This window comes from Culex pipiens, chromosome 2 (genome assembly GCF_016801865.2).
Source record: "Culex pipiens pallens isolate TS chromosome 2, TS_CPP_V2, whole genome shotgun sequence".
Classification (NCBI taxonomy): domain Eukaryota; kingdom Metazoa; phylum Arthropoda; class Insecta; order Diptera; family Culicidae; genus Culex; species Culex pipiens.
In genome coordinates this window covers 195,175,048-195,196,715 of record NC_068938.1, presented here as the reverse complement: position 1 = coordinate 195,196,715, position 21,668 = coordinate 195,175,048, and the positions used below count along the sequence as shown (strand labels likewise).

Genomic DNA, 21,668 nt, shown 5'->3' with positions numbered 1-21,668 from the left:
GCTCTTATGACTTAAAAAAATCATACAAATTCTTATTATGAAAATTTGACCTATGACTATGAATGAAACATTTTTATAAAAATTCTCAATATGAATATTTAACTGGAGGCGCCCCTACGACCTAATTTTTTTAAACATATTCTCAACATTAAAAAATTGACTGGAGGCGCCCCTATGACTTAAAAAAATCATGCAAATTCTGGATATGAAAAATTGAATGGAGGCGCCCCTACGACTTAAAAAAAATTATGATTTATTATGATTTTATTATGAAAATTTAACTGGTGCCACCCTTACGACTTAATTTTTTAAAACAATTTTTCTCTATTAAAAATTTGACAGGAGGTGCCCCTACGACTTAAAAAATCATGAAAAATTTCGCTATGAAAAATTTAATGGATGCGAAACCTACGACTTTAAAAAATTCATACAATTTCTTATTATCAAAATTGACTGGAGGCGCCTCTATGACTTAAACATTTTTATGAAAATTCTCAATATGAAAATTTAATTGGAGGCTCCATTACGACTTAAAAAAACCATGCAAATTCTCGATATGAAAAATTGATTGGAGGCACCACTTCGACTTTAAAAAAATCATACAAATTTTATTATGAAAATTTTACTGGAGGCGCCCTTATGACTAAAAAAAAATCATACAAATTCTTATTATGAAAATTTGACCTATGACTATGAATGAAACATTTTTATGAAAATTCTCAATATGAAAATTTAACTGGAGGCGCCCCTACGATCTCATTTTTTTAAACATATTCTCAACAACTACGACTTAAAAAATCATGCAAATTCTGGATATGAAAAATTGACTGGAAGCGCCCCTAAGAATTATTTTTTAAATACATATTCTCAATGTAAAAATATATCTGAAGACGCCCCTACGACTTTAAAGGCATATTCTCGAACTGGCAACTTGGATTGAGGCGCCCTTATGACTTAAAAAAATCATACAAATTCTTATTATGAAAATTTAACTGGTGGCGCCCCTACGACTTAATTTTTTTTGAAACAAATTTTCAATATTAAAAAAATTGACAGGAAGCGCCCCTACGACTTAAAAAATCATGAAAATTTTGGCTATGAAAAATTTAATGGATGCGTCCCTACGACTTTAAAAAAATCATACAATTTCTTATTATGAAAATTGACTGAAGGCGCCCCTATGACTTAAACATTTTTATGAAAATTCTTAATATGAAAATTTAATGGGAGGCGCCACTACGACCTAAAAAATCATACAAATTTTGTTATGAAAATTTGACTGGAGGCGTCCTTATGACTAGAAAAAATCATGCAAATTCTCGATATGAAAAATTTGACTTAAGGCGCCCCTACGACTTAAAAAATTCATGCCAATTCTCGATATGGAAAATGGAATGGGGGCGCCCCTATGACGTAAACATTTTTATGTAAATTCTCAATATGTAAGTTTTACTGGAGGCGCCCTTATGAGTGGGGAAAAAATTGGTAAAATTATTGAGAAAAAAGTTGATTAATCGGTGCCCAAAGCAGCTAAAAAATGATAAAAATATTTTAAAAATAAGATTTTACTGGAAACGCTATTATGACAAAATTAAAACATTCAACAAAAAAAAGTTTGACTATCGTCACCCCTCTAGCAACATAAAGACTGTTTAATAAGAGCCAAACAAAGTTTGGCGTACGATAACATAACAAAATAAAAATTCTGTTTTACGTTCTAGCTACATACAACATTTTTTTTGCGCCGGTTGGCACACTTTGTTTGACTAGTTTTGAACAGTCTTTATAGCTTGAGGAGCACCTATAGTCAAATAATTTTATTTTGTTTTTATTTTAACAAAACGCCGCTGGTAAAGTTCTTTTTTCAAAATATCTCTGATCTTTTTTTATGTTGCTCTACTTTTTCATTTTTTTTTTATTTTGTCATGACCTCTAGTGAAATTTTATTTTCAAAAAGGTAGTCAAATTGTTTTATTTAACATTTTTATTTCAACACATGGCGCAACTTTTTATCATTTTTATGTTGCTTAAGCTAACTTTTTTTGATTATTTTTGTTACGTGTTGTGAAACTTTCTTTGAAATCTTATTTTCAAAATATTTTCATCATTTCTATGGTGCTTTTCAGGCGTTGAATGTATTTTTTTTAATATGTTAATTATTTTATCATTTTTTAAATTTTTAAATTTTGTTTATGAGAGAGGTGCCTTTTCGGAACATTTTCTGGGGTAAATCGAAATATATCTTTGTTTCCTGTAGCAACTTTGTTACTTTTTATCGATTTTCTAGGACGTTTCTTCAGAAAAGTCAAGGAATCGATAGAAATATATTCAAAATTATCTTTTTTCATTTTTTTATACTCAAAAAGTCTGTTACAAATGTTTGACCCAAAAATTAAGTTTCTTATCTAATTTTTCAGATTTTCAGAAAATTCCGTCCAAAGATACAAAATTTCATACGTTTACATACCCATTCCAGCCCTCAAAATTTTATGGAGACTTGTATGGAAAAACAAATGATGCAAAATTGCTTCTTTTGACATAGGGAATGCAAAGAAAAGTCGATTGAAAATCGGACCAGTAGTTTCCGAGTTATGATCAGTTGAACACATTCAATTTATCCAGCTACATTCCAACCCCACCTCTAGACGGGGTTCGATCTAATAATTCGCCAAAAATCAATTTTTTAACAAAATTTCGACCTTTAAAAAGCAATGGAAAGAAAAACTCTTAAAATTTGAAAAAAAAATTAGGGTAGAACGTGTGACTTGTTTTATGTGACTTTACTAATGTTTTAAAAAATGATTGTTTTTCTTGGCTGTGTTTTTCACTAATATTTTCGGTACTTTTTTTTCTATTGTCTCAGACTATACCTCTAAGCATTTTTTAACAATTTAAATGATAATGGTTTGTTCTACAGTAAAAAAAATGAAAAACATACAAAAAAAAAATAATGAAAAATTGGCTGTAAAAACATCACAAATTAGGTGCTAGAACAGGCAAATACTACAAAAAACAAACATCAACTAAACAAGATAAATGCAGATCTAAAAACTAAAAATTAAACAAAAACAACATAAAACAAGAGAAGTAAAGTTTTTCGTAGAACAAAAGTTGCTCAAAATGACAAGGGAAAAATTAAAAAAAAAATCGAAAAAAATGGGCAGCAAAGGGTTAACACTTAGAAAAAATCAAGTTCATAGATTTGATTTCTTTGAAATTGTGTATCTTAGAAACAAATTGCTCGATTTGAAAGTTTCAGAGAGAAAGTTGTACAAATTTTTCTTGGCTCTTCAAAAATATTTTTTAGGGGTACTTTAAATTCCAGAAGTGTTATTTTAAAATGAATAGAAACCAAAATAAATTGAAAATGCAGTCCTAAAATTAGCTTTAACCTGAAAACGGTACATTTTGTTAACAAAATTGCTTCAACCATTTTTGTCCACTTTTTCGTTTTTTTTCTTCAAAAAAATCATATCTCCTAAACCAGATTTTGCACCATCACTAAAGTTCCGTAGATGTCTTTTTTAGTCCCCTAAAACATAAAAAATCGGATTTTTTGCTTTGCCCAAGACACCAAATCGATCAGATAATCCCTTGTGAAGATATAGAAATTCATTCATTTGCATATAAATTTAATATGACCAGCCCCCAGAATTGTATGGACATTTGTATAGAAAAACGAATGATGCAAAATTGCTTCTTTTGACATAGAGAATGCATGGGCATGGCAAAGTTTCATCCAAATAAAAAAAAATAAAAGTTAAAAATCGTGAAAATTTTTTGCAAAATCGTAGAGAACTACTCTTTATATAAAAAAAGAAAACTTATGAAAACTTTTATGAGCAATTACTGCTACAATTCTTCATAGAGCGTCCAATTTCCCAGGGTTTGCAATTTCCCGGGAAACGGGATATTTTCAACCAATTTCCCGGGAAATTCCGGGAATTTTTAAACTAATTGAAAATTGCTCTAATGTTGATTCTGAATCATATTTCGCATCAAAATTGAATAGGACAGCGACTTTAACGGTTAAAATAAGTATAAAGATCAACTAATAGCTTGACTGCATGTAAAAATGCATACAACTACAAGAAAATGTATATTTTTTTCTAATTTATAAGCTCAAATCGTACAACAAATCAAAAAGTGATCTCTTATATTTTTTGTTGAAAAGTACTTTTTCATCAAAGAGTTTGGACAGTAAGTAAAATGAATCCTTACTCCACAATCTTAAAAAAAAAATAAAACTTGCCTCTGTGACCAGTTTGAGAGGGTATGCATGCCCTGGCACATTAAGTTGAAACGAATAAAATCATTCAGAATTTTTTTTTCATAACAAATAACTTTTCTAAACCAAGATATACTGATTTCAGCTCTTGATTGGTAAAGCTTTTAAGTTTTTCTTTAAAAATCTAACTTCTCGTGTTTGTTTTACTTCAAACAACTCAATGTTTTCAAATATTTGAAGCAAGTTTTTAAACCATGTTTGCATAATTCGGGCACCTCTTAAACAATACAAAGTAGTTTTTCAATGATTTTAAAATGTTTTTTTTCCTCTTGGTTTTCAGGTTTATAATTGACTTCTGTTGAACGTTTTTTTATGGAACGAAAACATGATTTAAATTATACGATAAATTGTCATCAACCCACTACCACTCTTCGATTTTTTTTTCATGTTAAACCTTCTAACACCCATTGTTGCATCCATGCTCCATAATTCTTTTACCTTAAATTGATTTTTTTTAACGAATTGAAGTAGTTCTGCTTGCAAAAACCTATTTGAAATATTTAATTATACCAATTCAATTTACATCTAATTTGATCATGGTAAACAAAAACGTAAACTATTCGTATTCTTTATTTTGTATCCAATTATGTTTTAAAAAGTTTACTTGAATTGTAAAAGTTTATTTTCATTTAGCAAGGTCAATTTCCAGTTTCTTCAGAAACTAATATTATCAGAAATAAATCTTGATATTAAATTGTGTTTCTTCATTTTTTCTAGAGCACTTAAAAATATATGGATCCAAAAAATTAATAAAATGTATACTTCCGCTTGAATTCGGGAATTCCCGGGAAATTTATAAATTTCCCGGGAAACGGGAAATATATTTTTACGGGAAATCCCGGGAATTCCCGGGAAATTTTTTCCCGGGACGGGAATTTGGACGCTCTACTTCTTCACTAAAACCCCGTTTACGCTCCACAAGTGAACGGCCCATCCCTCTTCCGATTAACGCCAAAACTCTCATTTGCGCAAAAATCTCAAATTCGCTCGAACTCCGAATTAACGCCCCCCCCCTTCATGGCGCTATTCAACACGATTTGCAGCGCCAATTCAAAAAGTGTAGTCTCCTGTTGCACCAATGTAAAATATATAAAAAAAACGAAGTTGACTTTATATCTGTCGGCCGGTACTAGACCAACCACTGTCTTCTTTTTAACTACAAGGACTTCGCCGCCCTGTTTGAGTAAGGCACAGAGCGACGGCGCCGGATACCCATATTTACACTTAGAATTTTAGAGCGTCCGCCTCGGGATTCGAACCAGCAAAATATATGTAAAATATACCAAAGTATTATTTATTGAGATTAAAGATTCACTGTTAGCGCCCTTTCGCAATCTAAACAAGCACCCCATGCGCCCCTTTCGAGAAAACCCTCCCCTTTCGAAAATCCTGTGCACGACCCTGTCGGTGACGTCACTGGGCACGCTCCCGTGCGCGATGGCGGTCGATGCGGCGTTGGTGTGTTTACCTTTCTGCACTCTGCCGGTAGATGAACTTCGCGGGTTTTTCGAGGCCGCACTCGAACTGCCACGGCCACGGCCGGCCCTTGGCATGCTGGAGCAGCAAACTCGCGGGTAAACACGGTTAATTACGGCGAAAAAATCGAAAAGTTTGAGGAGCTCCGAACAGTTGACTGTTGCTGGCTGGTGTTGCCAGTCCCGATGAATTTAAATTTTATTTTGTTAAATCTTGTCCAATCGATTGTACACTATTGACATTTAGATAAGATTAAAAATGCATTTTCGGTGAAATGGGACAGTTCCAGTAAAAATTTTGTATTTGGGGCCACAAATTGGAAAAAAAGAATTAAAACTTATGAAACGTTTTTTCTTTGAAAGCATTGGTATTTTCCATTTTTACTGCATTTTTATCTAAATAGTCCTTATTAATACCTACAACTATGTCGAAGACACCAAATCGATCAGAAAATTCCTTGAACAAGTTATAGATTTTCGAATATTTACGTACCATTTTTGTATGGACAGCTGCCAAAATTGTATGGAGAATTGTATGGGTGAACCAATGATAGAACATTGTTTCTTTGGTCATAGGGAAGAACACCACAAAGTTTGAACCATATCGAAAAAAAAAATCAATTTCCGGTATTTGGGGAGAATTGCTCTCTTGACTCATTTGTAGAATTGCATCCCCGTTTGAACAATAAATCCTAATTAAACCAACCGCTATCTCAAATGATGCATGACTCAGAACGCAAACCAAACCTTGAATTCAGTCTAGCCTATAGCTCCACAAATGATTCCTTCAAGTGTCAGTGCTGCAAATTCTGGAAAAAACACTCTTCGATTCATCTTTTTCTTCTTTCTTTCTTGCAACTTGTCGAAAGTGATAAGACCGGGCAAGGTGTGACCATATCGTAATCAGTTTTTTTTTCGAGGGTTTCAAGGAATTATAATTGATTTCCAGGAAACCGGTTGAGGTGTTTGTTTTTCTCTAATCACTCACCAAAGGTTGCCAAATGTAAAGATTTTTAAGGTTAACAGGTTTGAAGGTGCAATAAAAAGTTCAGTGCTTTTCAAAACGTTAAGATTTGTTATTGATTTATTCTGATTTTCAATTTGTAAATTAAAGTTTTTTTTTCGATATTTGGGTTTTGAAGTTGAAAATGCTGTATTTTAGATTTTCATAAAATTAATTAAAAATAGCACAAGAAGTACATTTCATAAGCTTGAAAACCACTGCATCCCGGGCAAATTAAAACGATTTGCGTTAGGCAATAATGTTTACTCTCAGCACAGGTATATCGACACTACTATATCTTATCAGCACTTTGTGGTTCTTATCTGGTGATGAATTTTATTTCCCCCCTTTTTTCCATTCAAAGAGTGCTTAATTTAGAATCATTTAATAGGAACAAAAATCGATTAAACTTCTTGTAACTTACATCTTTGGTACTGTTGCTAGCTTTACTCTGGTCATCTTCGACAGCAAGCACTAAGGTGCTGCAAACTGCCACTGAAATCAGCAAAACTTTGCTGAAAAGCTTCATTGTTTCGTTACTTTTCCTCTTATTTTTCTTAATAAAAATTCACAAGAATCACACTAAATCACATCCCTCAGACTAGTTTCGCACAATTCCGCTTGTTTCTTCGATTGGCATCCACTTAATGACTTCTTTTTCTCCTTAATAATTTGCACTAATAACCCCCCTCCGAGCTTAATCACTATGATTCACGACCTGCGCACTTGACTCAACCCTTCGAGGAGCAATTGGTCGTGCGTTATTACCACCAACGTGGGACACTTTTCGCACTGCACTGGCCGCCACCGGAGTCGGAACTGGGCCAACCAACCTGGATCGCTCGGAGTCATACCGTGCGCTGATAAGAACCATGGCAGCAGCATTTTATCTTATCTTATCAAGGGGATAACACAGAGGTGTGTGTGTGATGAGTTTTTGGGTGCTGCAATTGGAGAGACAGAAAAAAATGTTATGTTAGAGGTGAATTCACGAATTACAATGTGAATTAGATCGTGGAAGAGTGGGCACGGATAAAGTTGGTTGTTCAAAGGTTCAAACTTTTAGTAAACAAAATTCAGGCTCAGATTTATTTAAGCATTTATATTTTTAGCAAATTATAACAAAAATTTCGTTTAAATTTGGGTAATTCTCCGCCAACTCACACAGCAGTTGCCCCGACCCCTCTACGATATGCGTGAAACTTTGTCCTTAAGGGTATCTTTTGTCCCTGATCATGAATTCGAGGACCGTTTTATGATATCTCGTGACGGAGTTGCGGTACGACCCCTTCTATTTTTGAACATGCGAAAAAAGATGTGTTTTCAATAATTTACAGCCTGAAGCGGTGATGAGATAGAAATTTGGTGGCAAAGGGACTTTTATGTAAAATCGTACGCCCGATTTGATGGCATACCCAAAAAAAAACGTATTTTTCATCGAAAAGAACACAAAAAAAGATCAAAAAACTCAGCTAATTTCCGTAACTCTACTGTAAAATTTCTTGGAACATGTAATTTTAAGGGAAATTTAATGTTCTTTTCGAATCTACATTGATCCAGAAGGGTTATTTTTTCATTTAGAACAAAAATTTTCATTTTAAAATTTCGTGTTTTTTTCTAACTTTGCAGGGTTATTTTTTAGAGTGTATCAATGTTCTACAAAGTTGTACAGCAGACAATTACAAAAATTTTGATATATAAACTTAAGGGGCTTGCTTATAAACATTACGAGTTATCGCGATTTATCCAATTGATCCGATGAAACAAAGAGCAACGCAAAAAGTTACTTTTTCATTTGCAGTTTTTCGATTTTTTTAACACTGGAACGCCCAACGCATGTCCAACTTACACGGACGCCCAAGCCTCCCAAAAAAATTGGAACGGTAACTTCAACTCGCTGGTTCTCGGGCATAACTCACCCAATCAAGACGATTCTTTTTTCCAGTGATTTGTTAGGATGTTTAGATGATCCTAGAACTTTGCAGAACTCAATTTGATCAAATCTGTAATTTTTGCGATCAAAAACATCGTTCCAACTTTTTCAAAAAAACTGCCTCCGCGGAATTTTTGGCGAATTTTTTTTTACACGCGAAAAAAAAAGTTGGAACGATGTTTTTGATCGCAAAAATTACAGATTTGATCAAATTGAGTTCTGCAAAGTTCTAGGATTATCTAGACATCCTAACAAATCATTGGAAAAAAAGAATCGTCTTGATTGGGTGAGTTAGGCCCGAGAACCAGTGAGTTGAAGTTACCGTTCCAACTTTTTTGGAGCCTTGGGCGTTGGAATGTTAAGTAGTGCTCATGATTGACCCTTTCTAAACATATATTTTTCGAAAGGAAAAGGTTGCTGAGATACGTTGGATAAAAGAAAAACAAACAAGAAAATTTATGTTTTCTAAGTCTCACCCAAAATTGCCTCCAATTTTCGAATTTCTATCATAGCAATAAATGTTCCCATTTTTCAATGAATTTTTTTCTGAATTTTCTGATCATATCGATTTATTTTCGAAAATTTTGAAATCGATACTAAACTTTAAATGTGCCATATAATCAATATTACTCATAAAAGAAAAGCACCTTAATTTTTTTTTTTAAAGAAAAAATTCAAATCTTTGTTGCACGGAATGCTAATTGCTGATATTAAGCCCCTTTATGTTTTAATTTTGTTAGAAATTATTTTTTTCTCTGTGAAATCAAATTAGTCTTAATTTTTCAACTCGCGATATCGTTGAAACTATTGGTTTGATTTTTTATGTTAAAAAATGAAATATTTGTGATTTTTTTCATTCTTGGTTTATTAAAGACTTTCAACGCCTTTTAAAAATTAAGAGTTTGTAAAAAGACCGAATAAATTTTTCGAATAAGCTTCAATTTTTCAACGTATATCTCGGCAGCTATTTACCCAACTTCTTATTAAAAAAATTGAAATTTTTCAATCATTCAAATAAAACTGTTTTTAGAAAAAAATTAGCATAAAAATTTAAAAAAGCATAAAAAAATTAGATAAACTGTTGCCGAGATAGCGTCGTTACTAAAAATTAATGTTAGCAGAAAAAAACAATGACGCTTGTTTAAATTTTAATCAAAGTATTTGTCCCTTAACTATGGGGGATAATAATTAATTTTGTAATGATTTTGCTTTAAAATTATGAAAATTTGGTTTGAAATTTGAAACCATTGCTGAGGGACAAATAAATACTTTGATTAAAATTTATACAAGCGTAATTGTTTTTTTTTTTCTGCTAACATTTAATTTTAATAACGACGTTTCTCGGCAAAAATTTATCCAATTTTTTCATTCTTATGCATTCTAAAAAATTTATGCAATTTTTTTGTTTAATAACATTTTTATTTGAATGATTGAGAAATTTCTTTTTTTTTTTCTAAATAAAAAGTCGGATAAATAGTTGCCGAGGTATCAGTTGAAAATAAAAGCTTATTGGAAAATAATTGGAAAATTACAATTTTTTAATGTTTATTTTTTGTAATTTTCTATCTCGAGAACTATTTGTTCGATTTTCAATGTCTGGAAAAGGTAAATTGAAGCAAACTTTATCAGCTATTTGAAAAACTTTTTTTTTTAAATAAACATACACCATACTATTTCGAAAAAATAAAGAAATATGCAATTTCTACCTGAAATGAACTTTAAAATGGGTTTAACTGGAAAACAGTACGTTTTGCATTTCATAATGATTTGTTGAAAAAATGTAGAAAATGCTTTCTTTAAATATAAAAAAAATCATTAATTTGATCAATTATGCTTCCGTTCAAAAAATTTGTCCATATTTCTTTGTGACTCATAAGTTGCCTGTTTTGGTCCAACTTAAAACTTAATGTTTTCTTAAACAAACTATTCAGAAAAAAATAGTCATCGCTACTTTCAAAAGGATTTAGGATTTTAGGAAAAGGTCTTTTAGGATTTTTGTAGCTTTCCAATGCTTAAAAAAGCAAAGTGTCTTTTAGGATTTTTGTAGCTTTCCAATGCTTAAAAAAGCAAAGTGTTTCATCGATAAATTGCTGAGATATTTTTTAAAACATTTTTGTTTCAAATTTATCCATCATGTTTTGAAAACTTTTCAATAATTGTTCAGGAAACTTGCCAAATAATGTGTTTTATGTGTCAATTATGTCATCTAAATGTTCAAATAAAATATTATGCAACATTATTGCAAATCGCAAAACATGTTTAAAATCGAGTTACCACATATTCAAAATCTAAGTATGTGGGATTTGTTAAATGTGAAAAAGAAAAACTTATCAAAACATAATTTAACAAGAAGTTGAGGTGAACCATTGATTGTCTTCTTATTTCAAAATTAGCAAATTTACGGACCCAATCCTACAACAATCTGATTGTAAAAATAGTCAAATTTTGTTGTTAACAATTTTGTAGACAGTACTTATAGGAATTAGCAAATACATTGTTTCGATAGTTCCCGTAGTTTTTAAGATACTTGAATATCTGTAATATCTGTGAACCGTTAAACAAAACCAAAAAAAATAAAATTTAAACTCTCCTGCACTGAAAAATATATAAAAAGTTGCACATTTTAAACATGCTTTCATTGATACGGTTAGACAAAAAATGTCTTCCTGTTTGACGAGACAGTTCAGTGCAATCCATCTTGATTTTGGCATGCGCTTGCAAGTGTATAAAAAGACGATTTTTCTCTGAAAATGGTTTCTTCTTTCGCACCATGAGGGCTGTAGTGTTACTGGAAGGTTTTATACTAATTGCTTTCGCAGCAAGTTTAGCTCAAGAACCTGATAATAGGTAATAATAATTTGAAAATGAAACAGCCAAAAACAAATATGGCATGTTTTAATTAATTCCAGCAATCCAGATTTGTTAAGCTCCTCAAATATACCTCAAACGTGTTCTCTAACCACAAATCGTCACTCCGGCATCCAGCTGATCCACCCACAGCCAGAGTTCCGGGATCCCTTCAAGGTGTTCTGCGATCAGGAGTACGAGGGTGGAGGCTGGATTGTGATCCAGAATCGATTCAATGGAGATGTGCACTTTTATCGACGATGGAGCGAGTACGAGCGTGGATTTGGCAATATGAACGGGGAGTTTTGGCTGGGTTTGGGGAAGATTCACGAACTGACTTACTCGAGACGGTACGAGTTGCACGTGATTTTGGAGGATTGGGATGGAGTTCGGGCGGTTGCACGGTACAGTGACTTTTTGGTAGCTGGACCCGAGGAAGGGTTCATGCTGAGGAGTTTGGGGAACTTTAGTGGAAGTGCTGGAGATTCTTTGCGCAATCACCTTGGCATGAAGTTTACCACTTTTGATGTAGATAATGATGAACGTGCTGACAATTGCGCTGTGGTTGTTTATGGAGCCTGGTGGTATAGGAATTGTTATCACAGGTATTTAGGTGCATGTTTATTTTGTATTTTTAAGTGATATATTGCGCATTTTGCACTTTACTAGAGTCTTGCGCAATTATTTTTATCACAGTATTTTTTGATCACAGTGCTTTTTCATCACAGTGATGACGAAAATACCCGTTGCCAAGGCAGGCTGTTTATGTTTATTTACATATTTTGTGAAATTTTCGAAACTTCGGCTTCACTAGTGCAGAGAAAGTGATTCGGTACGGGTATTCCCGTGACTGGCAAGATACTTGGTGATTCAAAAAATCAATTACGATTGCTTGTTACGGTGCTGGCACTCAGATCTTCGGTGCCCGGATGCAGCTAAGTCGTGCCGATATTTTGGCTTACGGAGAATCCTCGTCTTCTTGCAGGAGGGATAATTAAAAACCAGCGGGCGTTGCGCATCCCACACATCCATTGATCCGACCAAGGATCCAGCCCTTCCGAAAGGGGTCTTTTCATGGCGATGGACGGATGCTCGGAGTTTCGCCGTTGAAGAGGGCGATTGGTTTCTCTTCGCTACCCTGCAGTTCCGATCTTCCAGAATCTGCATTTAGGGCATATAATCTTTTTATGATGAAGTCTTTTGGAAAAATGTTCTTCCAGGGTTTAGCACCAATAGGACAACAAGACAGATGCTTAGAGTTAGACTGATCATACTGAAAAATAAACCTTCTCGTCCACAATGAATTGTTTTTTCTTAATTCAGATTATTGGTGAATTTACAGCCAAATCTTTCTCCTAAAGTTGACCAGCAATCGTCCGATATAATTATGACCCCGAGCTCATAAGAAAAAAAAAAAACAGTCAAAAAAACTCAAAAGTTCCAACTTCGAGAATCGAGCCAGGAACCTTTAACAGACCATCTCAATGACTCAACTGCCTCGGCTACCATAGCTTGGTGACTAGATTGTGGTCAGAAGTCGATGCATTACACTTGATTTGTTTTGATGGTGTGATGGAAAATCAGTTTGCCAACTGTGATGAAAATTATTCCGCAGCACTCTACTGCGGTGCAAAGTGCGCAAAGTTGACAGTTCTCAGTCCTGCAAAGCAGTGTGATGAAAAAATCTAGGCCTAGCACGATTGACACAAAACTCTAGGAATTGCTGCAAGGCGCAATATCTTTGTTTTTTTTTTTTTTTTTTTTTCACAGCAATTTGAACGGCAGATATATGCAAGCAAACAATGTTACTGGAATGGTTTGGAGCCAATTCAGGTCTGGTTATTACAGCCTTAAACTCTCGAGAATGCTGATACGAGCAGTAGAATAAATTGTCAAAATCAAAGACATAAACATTTTTTTAATAGACCTTCGATTTTTTTCTTCTCTTCCTTTTAGTTGAAAAGAAATAAAAAAGTATAATTATATATACATTTCTTAAAACATTGTTTTATTTTTTCTTTATTTCTTGAAAACGCTTATCCATTTAATCTACAACACGAATCAGCATTCGTGAGACTTTCAGACTGTAATAGTTTGGTCTAAATGCAGCCCAAGTCATTCCGGTTTTATTAAGGCCTTGCATGTGTCGTCCGTTCAAGTTGCTAAAATATCAAACAGAGATTAAAAAATGTTTGGCAAAACAACAAAAAGGTGAAACATTACCTGCTGTAGCAATTTCTATACCACCATGCACCGTATGTGAAGCTGGCACAATTTCCATCCCACTCATCATTATCTACATCGAAAGTGGTAAACTTCATACCCAAATGGTAACTTAAAGAATCTCCAGCACTTCCACTAAATGATCCCAAACTTCTCAACTCGTACATTTCTTTGGGTCCAGCCATCAAAAAGTCACTGTACCGTGCAACCGCACGGATTCCATCCCAATCCTCCAAAATCACATGCAGCTCGTACCGTCTCGAGTAAGTCAGTTCGTGAATCTTCCTCAACCCCAGCCAAAATTCACGATTCAAATTTCCAAATCCACGCTCGTATTCATCCCAATCGCGGTAGAAATGAACCGATCCATCGTAGCGATTCTGAATCACGATCCAGCCTCCACCCTCGTACTCCTGGTCACAGAACACCTCGAATGGTTCCCGGAAACCTGGTTGGGGGTGGATCAGCTGAATTCCTGAGTTACGATTGGTCAACAGTGAGCATGTTTGGGGCAAACTTGAGGTGGAACTATTTTTTACATTTTGTCTGAAAATTGAATAAAATACTGTTGCAATTCGATCTTTGTAAACAAAGTTCAAAAATTCTACCACCTTTCATCAAACTGTACAGCGAATACACATGCCACAATTGTAGTTAGAAGTAAACCTTTCAGTAACGTTCCCAACCGCATGGTAAAAACAATAAACTCTTCATAACTAAATCATGCCACTTTTTAGCCGATTCAAGCTTCTTCTTGTCGGATTTTGATGGATCGCTTTGCTTGTCAACTGTTAACATGACCAACACCAAATTTATTATCATGATTAAATTTGCAGTTCATTGAGCAATAACGACCCACTCAGCGCTGATCGAATAAGGTTCTAAAGCAACCTGCGATTGGTTGCTCACTACTCACCAAAATCTTTATGAAAAGCATGGCCTGCTCCGAAACAAAAATTTTATGAAAAGCATGGTCTATTTAGGATACTTCTATAGAGAAGCATTCACTTTTAGTTCGATTGATATATTTATTGCAGTTCTCTAGAGTTTCTCAACAAAATCTGATTTTGATTTTTGAATTTTTTGATTTGGATGAAACTTTTTCCCTCTATTCCTTAGGACCAAATTCATTGATTTTCCATACAAATTTTGGGGCTAACCATTAGGCTGCCTTAATGGATTTCGAAAATATTTCAGATCAAGTATTGATGTGGTTCCCCTTGTAGGGCATGCCCATAGAGACTCTTACGCCAATTATCAGCTCTAAGGCGTTCGATTACCCGCGGTTACAAAAATCACGGAAAATCGCAGTGTACATTTTGATGCTTTTATTGGGGAAACCGGTAGATGAAGACGACACTGGGTCGCTGATCCCGAATTAAGGTCAACAAATTGACCTGGTCTCTAGGCGTCATCCATAAAGTATGTCACGCAAAAATCGGCCAAAATTAGTCCCCCCCTCACCCTTATGTCACACTTTGTCACGTAAGGTTGACCCCCCCCCCCTCAAAAAGAACGTCACATTTTGCCAGACCCCCCCTTTGTTTTTGATGGGTTTTTTGATAGTTTTATTTCTTAAAACTCTCATAATTTTGGTATTTTTGCCAATTTTAATATGAAGAAAAAATTGTCTAATTATTCATTTTTAAGAATAAAATTGCGATATAAAAAATAGTTTTGTATCTTTTAAAACTTAGAAGACCGGGAATAACATTCAAGTATAAAAAAATCTTGAAAACTGTTTTTCACAGCTTTGTACCTAATATAATTTATAGCATTTTTCTTATGAACACCCTGCTTACGAAGCATTTATTTTCATCGAGCAAGAATTTGCAAAAAACCCAAGTTTCAGCTGAATAAAAAACAAATGAGACTATATAATCAATTATAATGTGATACTTCTCAATAATAGTACGCAAACAAATTTAGAAAAGAGGATTTAATTTAATTGTGTACATTTCGATTTAATATTATGCAATCATAAAAAAACCTAGTGTGACGTCACAGTCTCGCAAACCTCCTCTCCCTCCTTCGTCCAGCCCGGGAGCATGTTGACAGCTCCCATACAAACTGAGCTTACCTCTTTTTGTGGGCCCAGTAGGCCTAAGATGGCGGCCTTTGATATTATCTAGCCAATTTTTTGAAAATGGCGAATAGTTTAAATTAATATAGTTTTTTTTCTTGTTTCGGTTTAAAACGAAAAAATAAGCAGTTTGGAATTATTTTTGTAAAAAACTTGTTTAGAGATACGCCTTGTCCAAATATTAGTCTAGAACAGTTGAAAGGAGCGTGCCGCGAAAGCCGTCGCGAAAAAAAACATTCCCATGCAAATTTTGAGTTGCGTAATTAATGGGCGGATCAGACGAGGCCCACTGGCCATCTGTCGGTGAATACGGGCAACTCACGAAAACTGTCATCTTAGGGTCCGGCTGCCTTCGTCACATCTTGTCACACCTACGGTAACCCCCAATGGGTTTCGACTAGCGGCGTGCTGGATTTCCAATCCAGAGGTCGTGAGTTCGATTCTCAAACCGGGATGATGAAGTTTAAAAAAAAAGTATTTCCCCAACAAAAATCCTCAAAAATACATCAGAACTTTTCAAAATTCGTTTCCCCCAAATTCGGGATTTTCTGATCGATTTTTTGTCTTCAGCTAAGTTGTTGATTTCCTACGATAAGAAATATTTAGAAAACAAAAAAAAATACGCATTTTTTTATTACTTTATATCATGAAAAGTCCATTTTGAAAAACAATACACTCTTCGATTAATTTTTTTATTTTTTGATAAGTTTTAGTGAACAAAATGGGTCAATTTTTATGTTTTAGTTTCAAGTGAAGTATTGTTTTCGCCAAGCCATGGATTAAAAAAATTACAAGCCAAGGATTTTACATTTAAATGAAAAAAGTGTTTTAAACTGAAAAAGAACCCTTTTACGGTACTGTTCGTTGGAATTTTACAAAAAATCTAAATATTGATGATTGAATTTCTCTAAAAATATCAGGGGCAAAAAAAGTATTAATGACAAAAAAAATTTCATTATTTTTTTTTATGAAAACCAGGCTTCACTGAACACCAAGACCTGGTGCGCCGTGGTGCGGTTTTCGTGTCACTCTAGAAACCAAACCAAGCTGTTTATTGTCACACCATAGCAACTGTACCGAAAGCACCTTGGTACAGTCATCCCACATATTCGGAACACCCACAAATTCGGAACACTTTTATGGTGATTTGTCAATAACATGCCAAATTCAGCTTTTGTGTCGACCCTACTATTTTTAGGACCTTAATTTGAACATTCTCTTGCTATTTCACTAGTAAAAGTAGTACTTTTTGAACAAAAAACCCCATTCCAAACATACTTTATCCAGAGCGGCAAAACTCTGCCTCCAAATTGCCTGTTCCATGATTGTGGGATGTTATTGTGCCTCCCACAATTGTGAAACACCTGAATTTAACTGATATTTTTACAAAAAAGTTATCAGACCATTCATAAAACATAACTAAGCTTGAGTTTTGTTGGTTTCAGTGCGTGAAGTCATTATTTTGTAAAAAATGTGTACTCATGGAGAGAACCAAAGTTTGTTTACATCCGTAAGAAAAAAGTGTTCCGAATTTGTGGATTTCAAGGGTCAAAGTTTTTCTTCAAAAACTTCATATAAAAGTTAAAATTTGCAGTTGTTTGATATAGCAATCGAAAGATCGCAAGAAAAGCTTTCAAATGAAGGTGAATGCGAATCATTAAGTTCAATTATCGATTTTCTATGATTTTCTGAACATTGGCCGATCTGTAAACTGTTCCGAATATGAGGGATGACTGTACACCACCGGTGCACCCAAACTGTATACCAAGGATGCAACTCAACATATGGTTGATCCAAGTAAACCGGAGGCGACATTGTTTTGATTGAGGTTTGCCAGCCATCATTCACAACTTCGGGATGGCGTGGCGGTTGTTGTCTCCGTCTTTTAACCACGAGGTTCCTGGTTCAATCCTGAGTACAAATATTTTTGAGGATTTTTTTTTCAATATTTGCTGTCAAAATTACTGATTATATACATTTTTTAAGTAACTTCTTCGAACCTGCGACGCTTTAGTCAAAGAGTCAGAAAATTGAATGGATTTTTGTAGTGGAATAGAGAAAACATTCCATATTATGCAGGCAGGTTTAAGTGAAAATGCCTATTTCAGGATTATATGCACGAGAAGTTTAAGTTTATATTACATGACACTACGAAATTCTATTTCTAACGAATTATTCTAAACAAATAAAAAACATTCAAAAAATAAAATAAAAAAATTCGAGAATCGAACCAAGAACCTTCATCTTATTATTGCACTGCCTTTGACAACCACACCATTAAGAACTGTTGGATTCGGTTGGCTTGCTAGGCATCAAGAGTTCCAAACTTTTCCCGTGTGGTAGGCGCAGAAACCATGTCAGTTTTGTGTACCCGATCCACACCGCCGTCACACCAAACTTCGGTTTGGTGCACCGATCAAGCTACCGAGTTGTGTCGGGTTTGGGTCGTGACGAGAAATGGTGCGCATAGAAAAACCGGTATCATAGCAAACCGTTGTCGCACCCGTCAAAAGGTAAGTCTGATGAAAACTTACAGAATAAATTGCACAATGCTTATTTATGTATTTTAAATCAGATAAAAATTTTTCATCTCTTTACAAATTTTGGACCATAGACGATAGGCTGTGGAAAAAATATTTTCATAAATTAATTGATATTTTGAAATTGTTTGATGGTAGATTAACTGTAATGATGTATAACGAATTTTGTGATACAATGCGCCTAAAATTTTTGAAAATCATGTTTTAATTTTTTTTGCTCACCCCTCGACCTCGATTAGAGCCGACGGACAACAAATTTAAATAAAATTTACACCAGTTTAACTTCTGAAGAATTCATGCTAACTCTTTATGTTTATATTTTTTTTGTTTTTGTCTGTTCTACAACTTTCTACAACATTGATACATACACTCTAAAAATCAAACCTGCAAAGATACAAATAACACGTAATTTTTAAATTGGTTTGTTCTAAATGTATAAAAAATGCTTTCTGGGTTATTGCAGATTCAAAAAGAACATTAGGGTACCGTAAACTGGGGTCAATCGGGACATATGGGGCGAATTGGGACAGCAGTTTTAACCATGTTGGAGTAAAATATTTTGATTTTTCTGTTTGGTTTCGGTTAGAACAGACTCGGGACAGCTTTACATGCATCAATCAATTATAATTTCTACTCCACGATACAAACAGAAAGCTACCTCAAACTTAGTTGCAACGGAATCATCCTGATAAAAGAAACGAAAAACGATATTAAACCAGCTTCTGAAATTATTATGTTGTTTTATAACTTGTAAAATTTTATGTGCCGATGAGCAAATTGAAAAGTATGTAAATTCCAAAGAAAAAAACAACTTTATCATAATTTTTATCATATCAGAACTACACGCAAGCGATCCCTACCCAGAACCTGCTCAAAAACCACAAATCCGCACTCTGGAGTCCAGCTGATCCACCCTCAACCAGGATTTCGCGACCCGATCGAGGTGTTCTGTGACCAGGAGTACGAGGGTGGAGGCTGGATCGTCGTTCAGAACCGCTACGATGGATCGGTTCACTTCTACCGCGGTTGGAACGATTACGAGCGTGGCTTTGGTGACTTGGAGGGGGAAATGTGGCTGGGGTTGGGGAAGATTCACGAACTGACTTACTCGAGACGGTACGAGCTGCATGTGATTGTGGAGGATTGGGATGGTGTTCGGGCGATTGCTCGGTATAGTTACTTTTTGGTAGCTGGACCTGAAGAAGGATACATGCTGAGGAATTTGGGAAACTTTAGTGGAAGTGCTGGAGATTCACTCACGAATTATGATCTTGGTATGAAGTTTAGCACTTTTGATAACGACAACGATTTGTATGGGGGAAATTGCGCTGTTCTTATGTATGGAGCTTGGTGGTACAAGAGTTGTGCTCACAGGTATAGCCTAAGCTTTGAGATTTGGTAGATGTTCTAACGCATTCTTTTGTTTTAGCAACTTGAATGGACGGCACATGCAAGGTACTTACATGACGGGAATGCTGTGGCCCTCGTTTAGATCGGGCCACTACAGTCTTAAACGCTCCCGGATGATGATTCGAGCTGTAGTTTGAATTAATTGCAAATAAATCCTAACCTTTCAGAACACAATCTTCACTATCTGCAAACTCACATCGATTCTCTTCCACAAATAAACCGATCACAAAGAATCCAAAACAATCCCACGACAACAACATTCCGCGCACGTTCTCCGGCACCTTAACTCGTTTCGCACAGCATCTTCATTGACTTGCACCTTAACCGATCCCACAAAATCGCGTGCGCGCGCAAACACCTCAACCTTCCATTGACTACCGACCGATCACAGCTGGCCACGACGCGCGACTGCGACGCGCCATGATAACCAGCGGCGTCGTCGCTGCACAGTACCTACAGTTGCGGCGTCGCGGTTTTCAAGGCCAACTAGATTCTAGTCGCAGAACCTAGTTTTGCGGCGCAGGTATAGCCCTTATTAGTGGCGCTTGACGTCGAGCAGTGCTGTGGAGGTGGGTGTTGGTGCTTGATGGCGTGGAACTAAACTGAACTGAATGAAATTGAGTTTGAATTTCGAGTTAGACAGTACAAGCAGTGTTGGGTACACAGTGATGACTTCACCGAGCTGGAGATCTCCGTAATGGGTATTGCAGATTGGGCAGAGACGCGAACGCATCGGTTTTTGGACGCGTTAACCCTTGATAGCCCATGATTAATTTGTTTAAATATCACCAGAAAAAAAATAGATCAAACGTGATCACACGTCAAATGCAAATTTCTAATTAAGTGACAGCGCCAACCAGTTTAACTAGTTCTAGTTGAGGGTTGATGAGTTCCTTTTATTACTTTTGTATTTTGTGGTTGTGGGTTGACGGGAAGTCTTTGAGTGTTACATTCAACGTTGCTTCGTGACAAGCTAATTCATGTGATGCCAACGGCATTTTTTTTTGTTTAAGGGCTCACATCAGCCGGGGAAGTTATGTTGTTGCATGCGACATTACGCAGAAATGTCGTGCAACGTTTTGAGGTGGTTGGATTGTTCTGTAGAGTGATTTGAAGATGGTTGATTGAAATACCTTTTAACCTTTATTGGTTTAGTACACATTTTTTTAATAATTCGTGATTTTACAATATTTTTTTGAATATTCTGAAATAATGCAACACAATTGCAACAAGCGATTCAGTTGCGCAGCGCAAAAATGGCAACAGCGCACCATTCTTGGCTGCTGCTGCTGCACACGGCCAGCACAAAGCGAGGACAAAGGAGGGTATACTTCACATTTGTGCTCTCTATTATGAAAATAAATGTTAGAAAGTTGATATTTTTTCATCAACATTTCTAGAGTTTTTTTTTTGATTAGGTCCTATAAACATATGAAAGACAATAGTTTATTGGTCCTTTTCAAAAAAAACTCTGGATTTTTACTAACATATTGAAAATACATTGCGCAATAATGTATCGTATGCTAATGAAATTTAGAGATGTCTCAAAAAGACCAAAGCCCATTATCATCTCTTTTGCTGAGCAATTTTTCCTTCTCAAGCACAAGTCAAAAAAAAAAAATGAATAGAAAAATGCAAAATATATTTTCAATTGTTAGAGCACACTTCAAAATAATAAAAAATCTATATTCTAGTTTACTTTTTTTTGTCACTGACCGACCGAGTACTTGACCCTATTCCAGCAGCAGAGGCTCGCCAGGAGTATTGTTTTGAATTTGATCCATTGTGATTGGCTGAAACTTCAAGCACGTGGTTCTGGTGTGTAAACAAACTAACATACTCTCGCGCATGGATATCTCTATACGC

General features: G+C 35.0%; 3 protein-coding genes across 3 annotated transcripts in view; 1 reads left to right on the top strand and 2 right to left on the bottom strand.

The window, feature by feature from the left end:
• LOC120422664 (leucine-rich repeat neuronal protein 3) overlaps nt 1–20,187 on the bottom strand; it is a 36,638-nt gene extending 16,451 nt beyond the window's left edge. Inside the window, exons 1-2 of the mRNA XM_039586168.2 lie at nt 19,963–20,187; nt 7,191–7,710 (exon numbers count right to left, since the gene is read on the bottom strand). Of these exons, the coding sequence (XP_039442102.1) occupies nt 7,191–7,295 (105 nt within the window). The 5' untranslated portion in view covers nt 7,296–7,710; nt 19,963–20,187. The remainder of the gene's footprint in view (nt 1–7,190; nt 7,711–19,962) is intronic.
• On the top strand, nt 11,365–19,969 carry LOC120422666 (ficolin-2-like). The gene is made up of 4 exons (XM_039586170.2): nt 11,365–11,546; nt 11,609–12,148; nt 19,281–19,766; nt 19,822–19,969. The coding sequence occupies exons 1-4, from the start codon at nt 11,470–11,472 to the stop codon at nt 19,937–19,939; spliced, it is 1,221 nt and encodes a 406-aa protein (XP_039442104.2). The 5' UTR covers nt 11,365–11,469; the 3' UTR covers nt 19,940–19,969.
• LOC128093018 (fibrinogen C domain-containing protein 1-like) lies at nt 13,550–14,470 on the bottom strand. Its single transcript, XM_052708390.1, has 3 exons — nt 14,381–14,470; nt 13,770–14,315; nt 13,550–13,708 (listed from the first exon to the last, which is right to left on the bottom strand). Exons 1-3 carry the CDS (start codon nt 14,458–14,460, stop codon nt 13,591–13,593), a joined length of 744 nt encoding a protein of 247 aa, XP_052564350.1. The 5' UTR covers nt 14,461–14,470; the 3' UTR covers nt 13,550–13,590.
• Nucleotides 20,188–21,668: the final 1,481 nt, after the last annotated feature.

Excerpts from the sequence above, each read along its gene's own strand:
- LOC120422666 (XM_039586170.2), top strand. The coding sequence starts at position 11,470 with ATGAGGGCTGTAGTGTTACTGGAAGGTTTTATACTAATTGCTTTCGCA. Across the intron at positions 12,149-19,280 it reads TGGTATAGGAATTGTTATCA|GCACTCTGGAGTCCAGCTGA; the intron begins CAGGTATTTAGG and ends AACCACAAATCC. Across the intron at positions 19,767-19,821 it reads TACAAGAGTTGTGCTCACAG|CAACTTGAATGGACGGCACA; the intron begins GTATAGCCTAAG and ends CTTTTGTTTTAG.
- LOC128093018 (XM_052708390.1), bottom strand. The coding sequence starts at position 14,460 with ATGCGGTTGGGAACGTTACTGAAAGGTTTACTTCTAACTACAATTGTG. Across the intron at positions 14,316-14,380 it reads GCTGTACAGTTTGATGAAAG|ACAAAATGTAAAAAATAGTT; the intron begins GTGGTAGAATTT and ends TTCAATTTTCAG. Across the intron at positions 13,709-13,769 it reads TATAGAAATTGCTACAGCAG|CAACTTGAACGGACGACACA; the intron begins GTAATGTTTCAC and ends TTGATATTTTAG.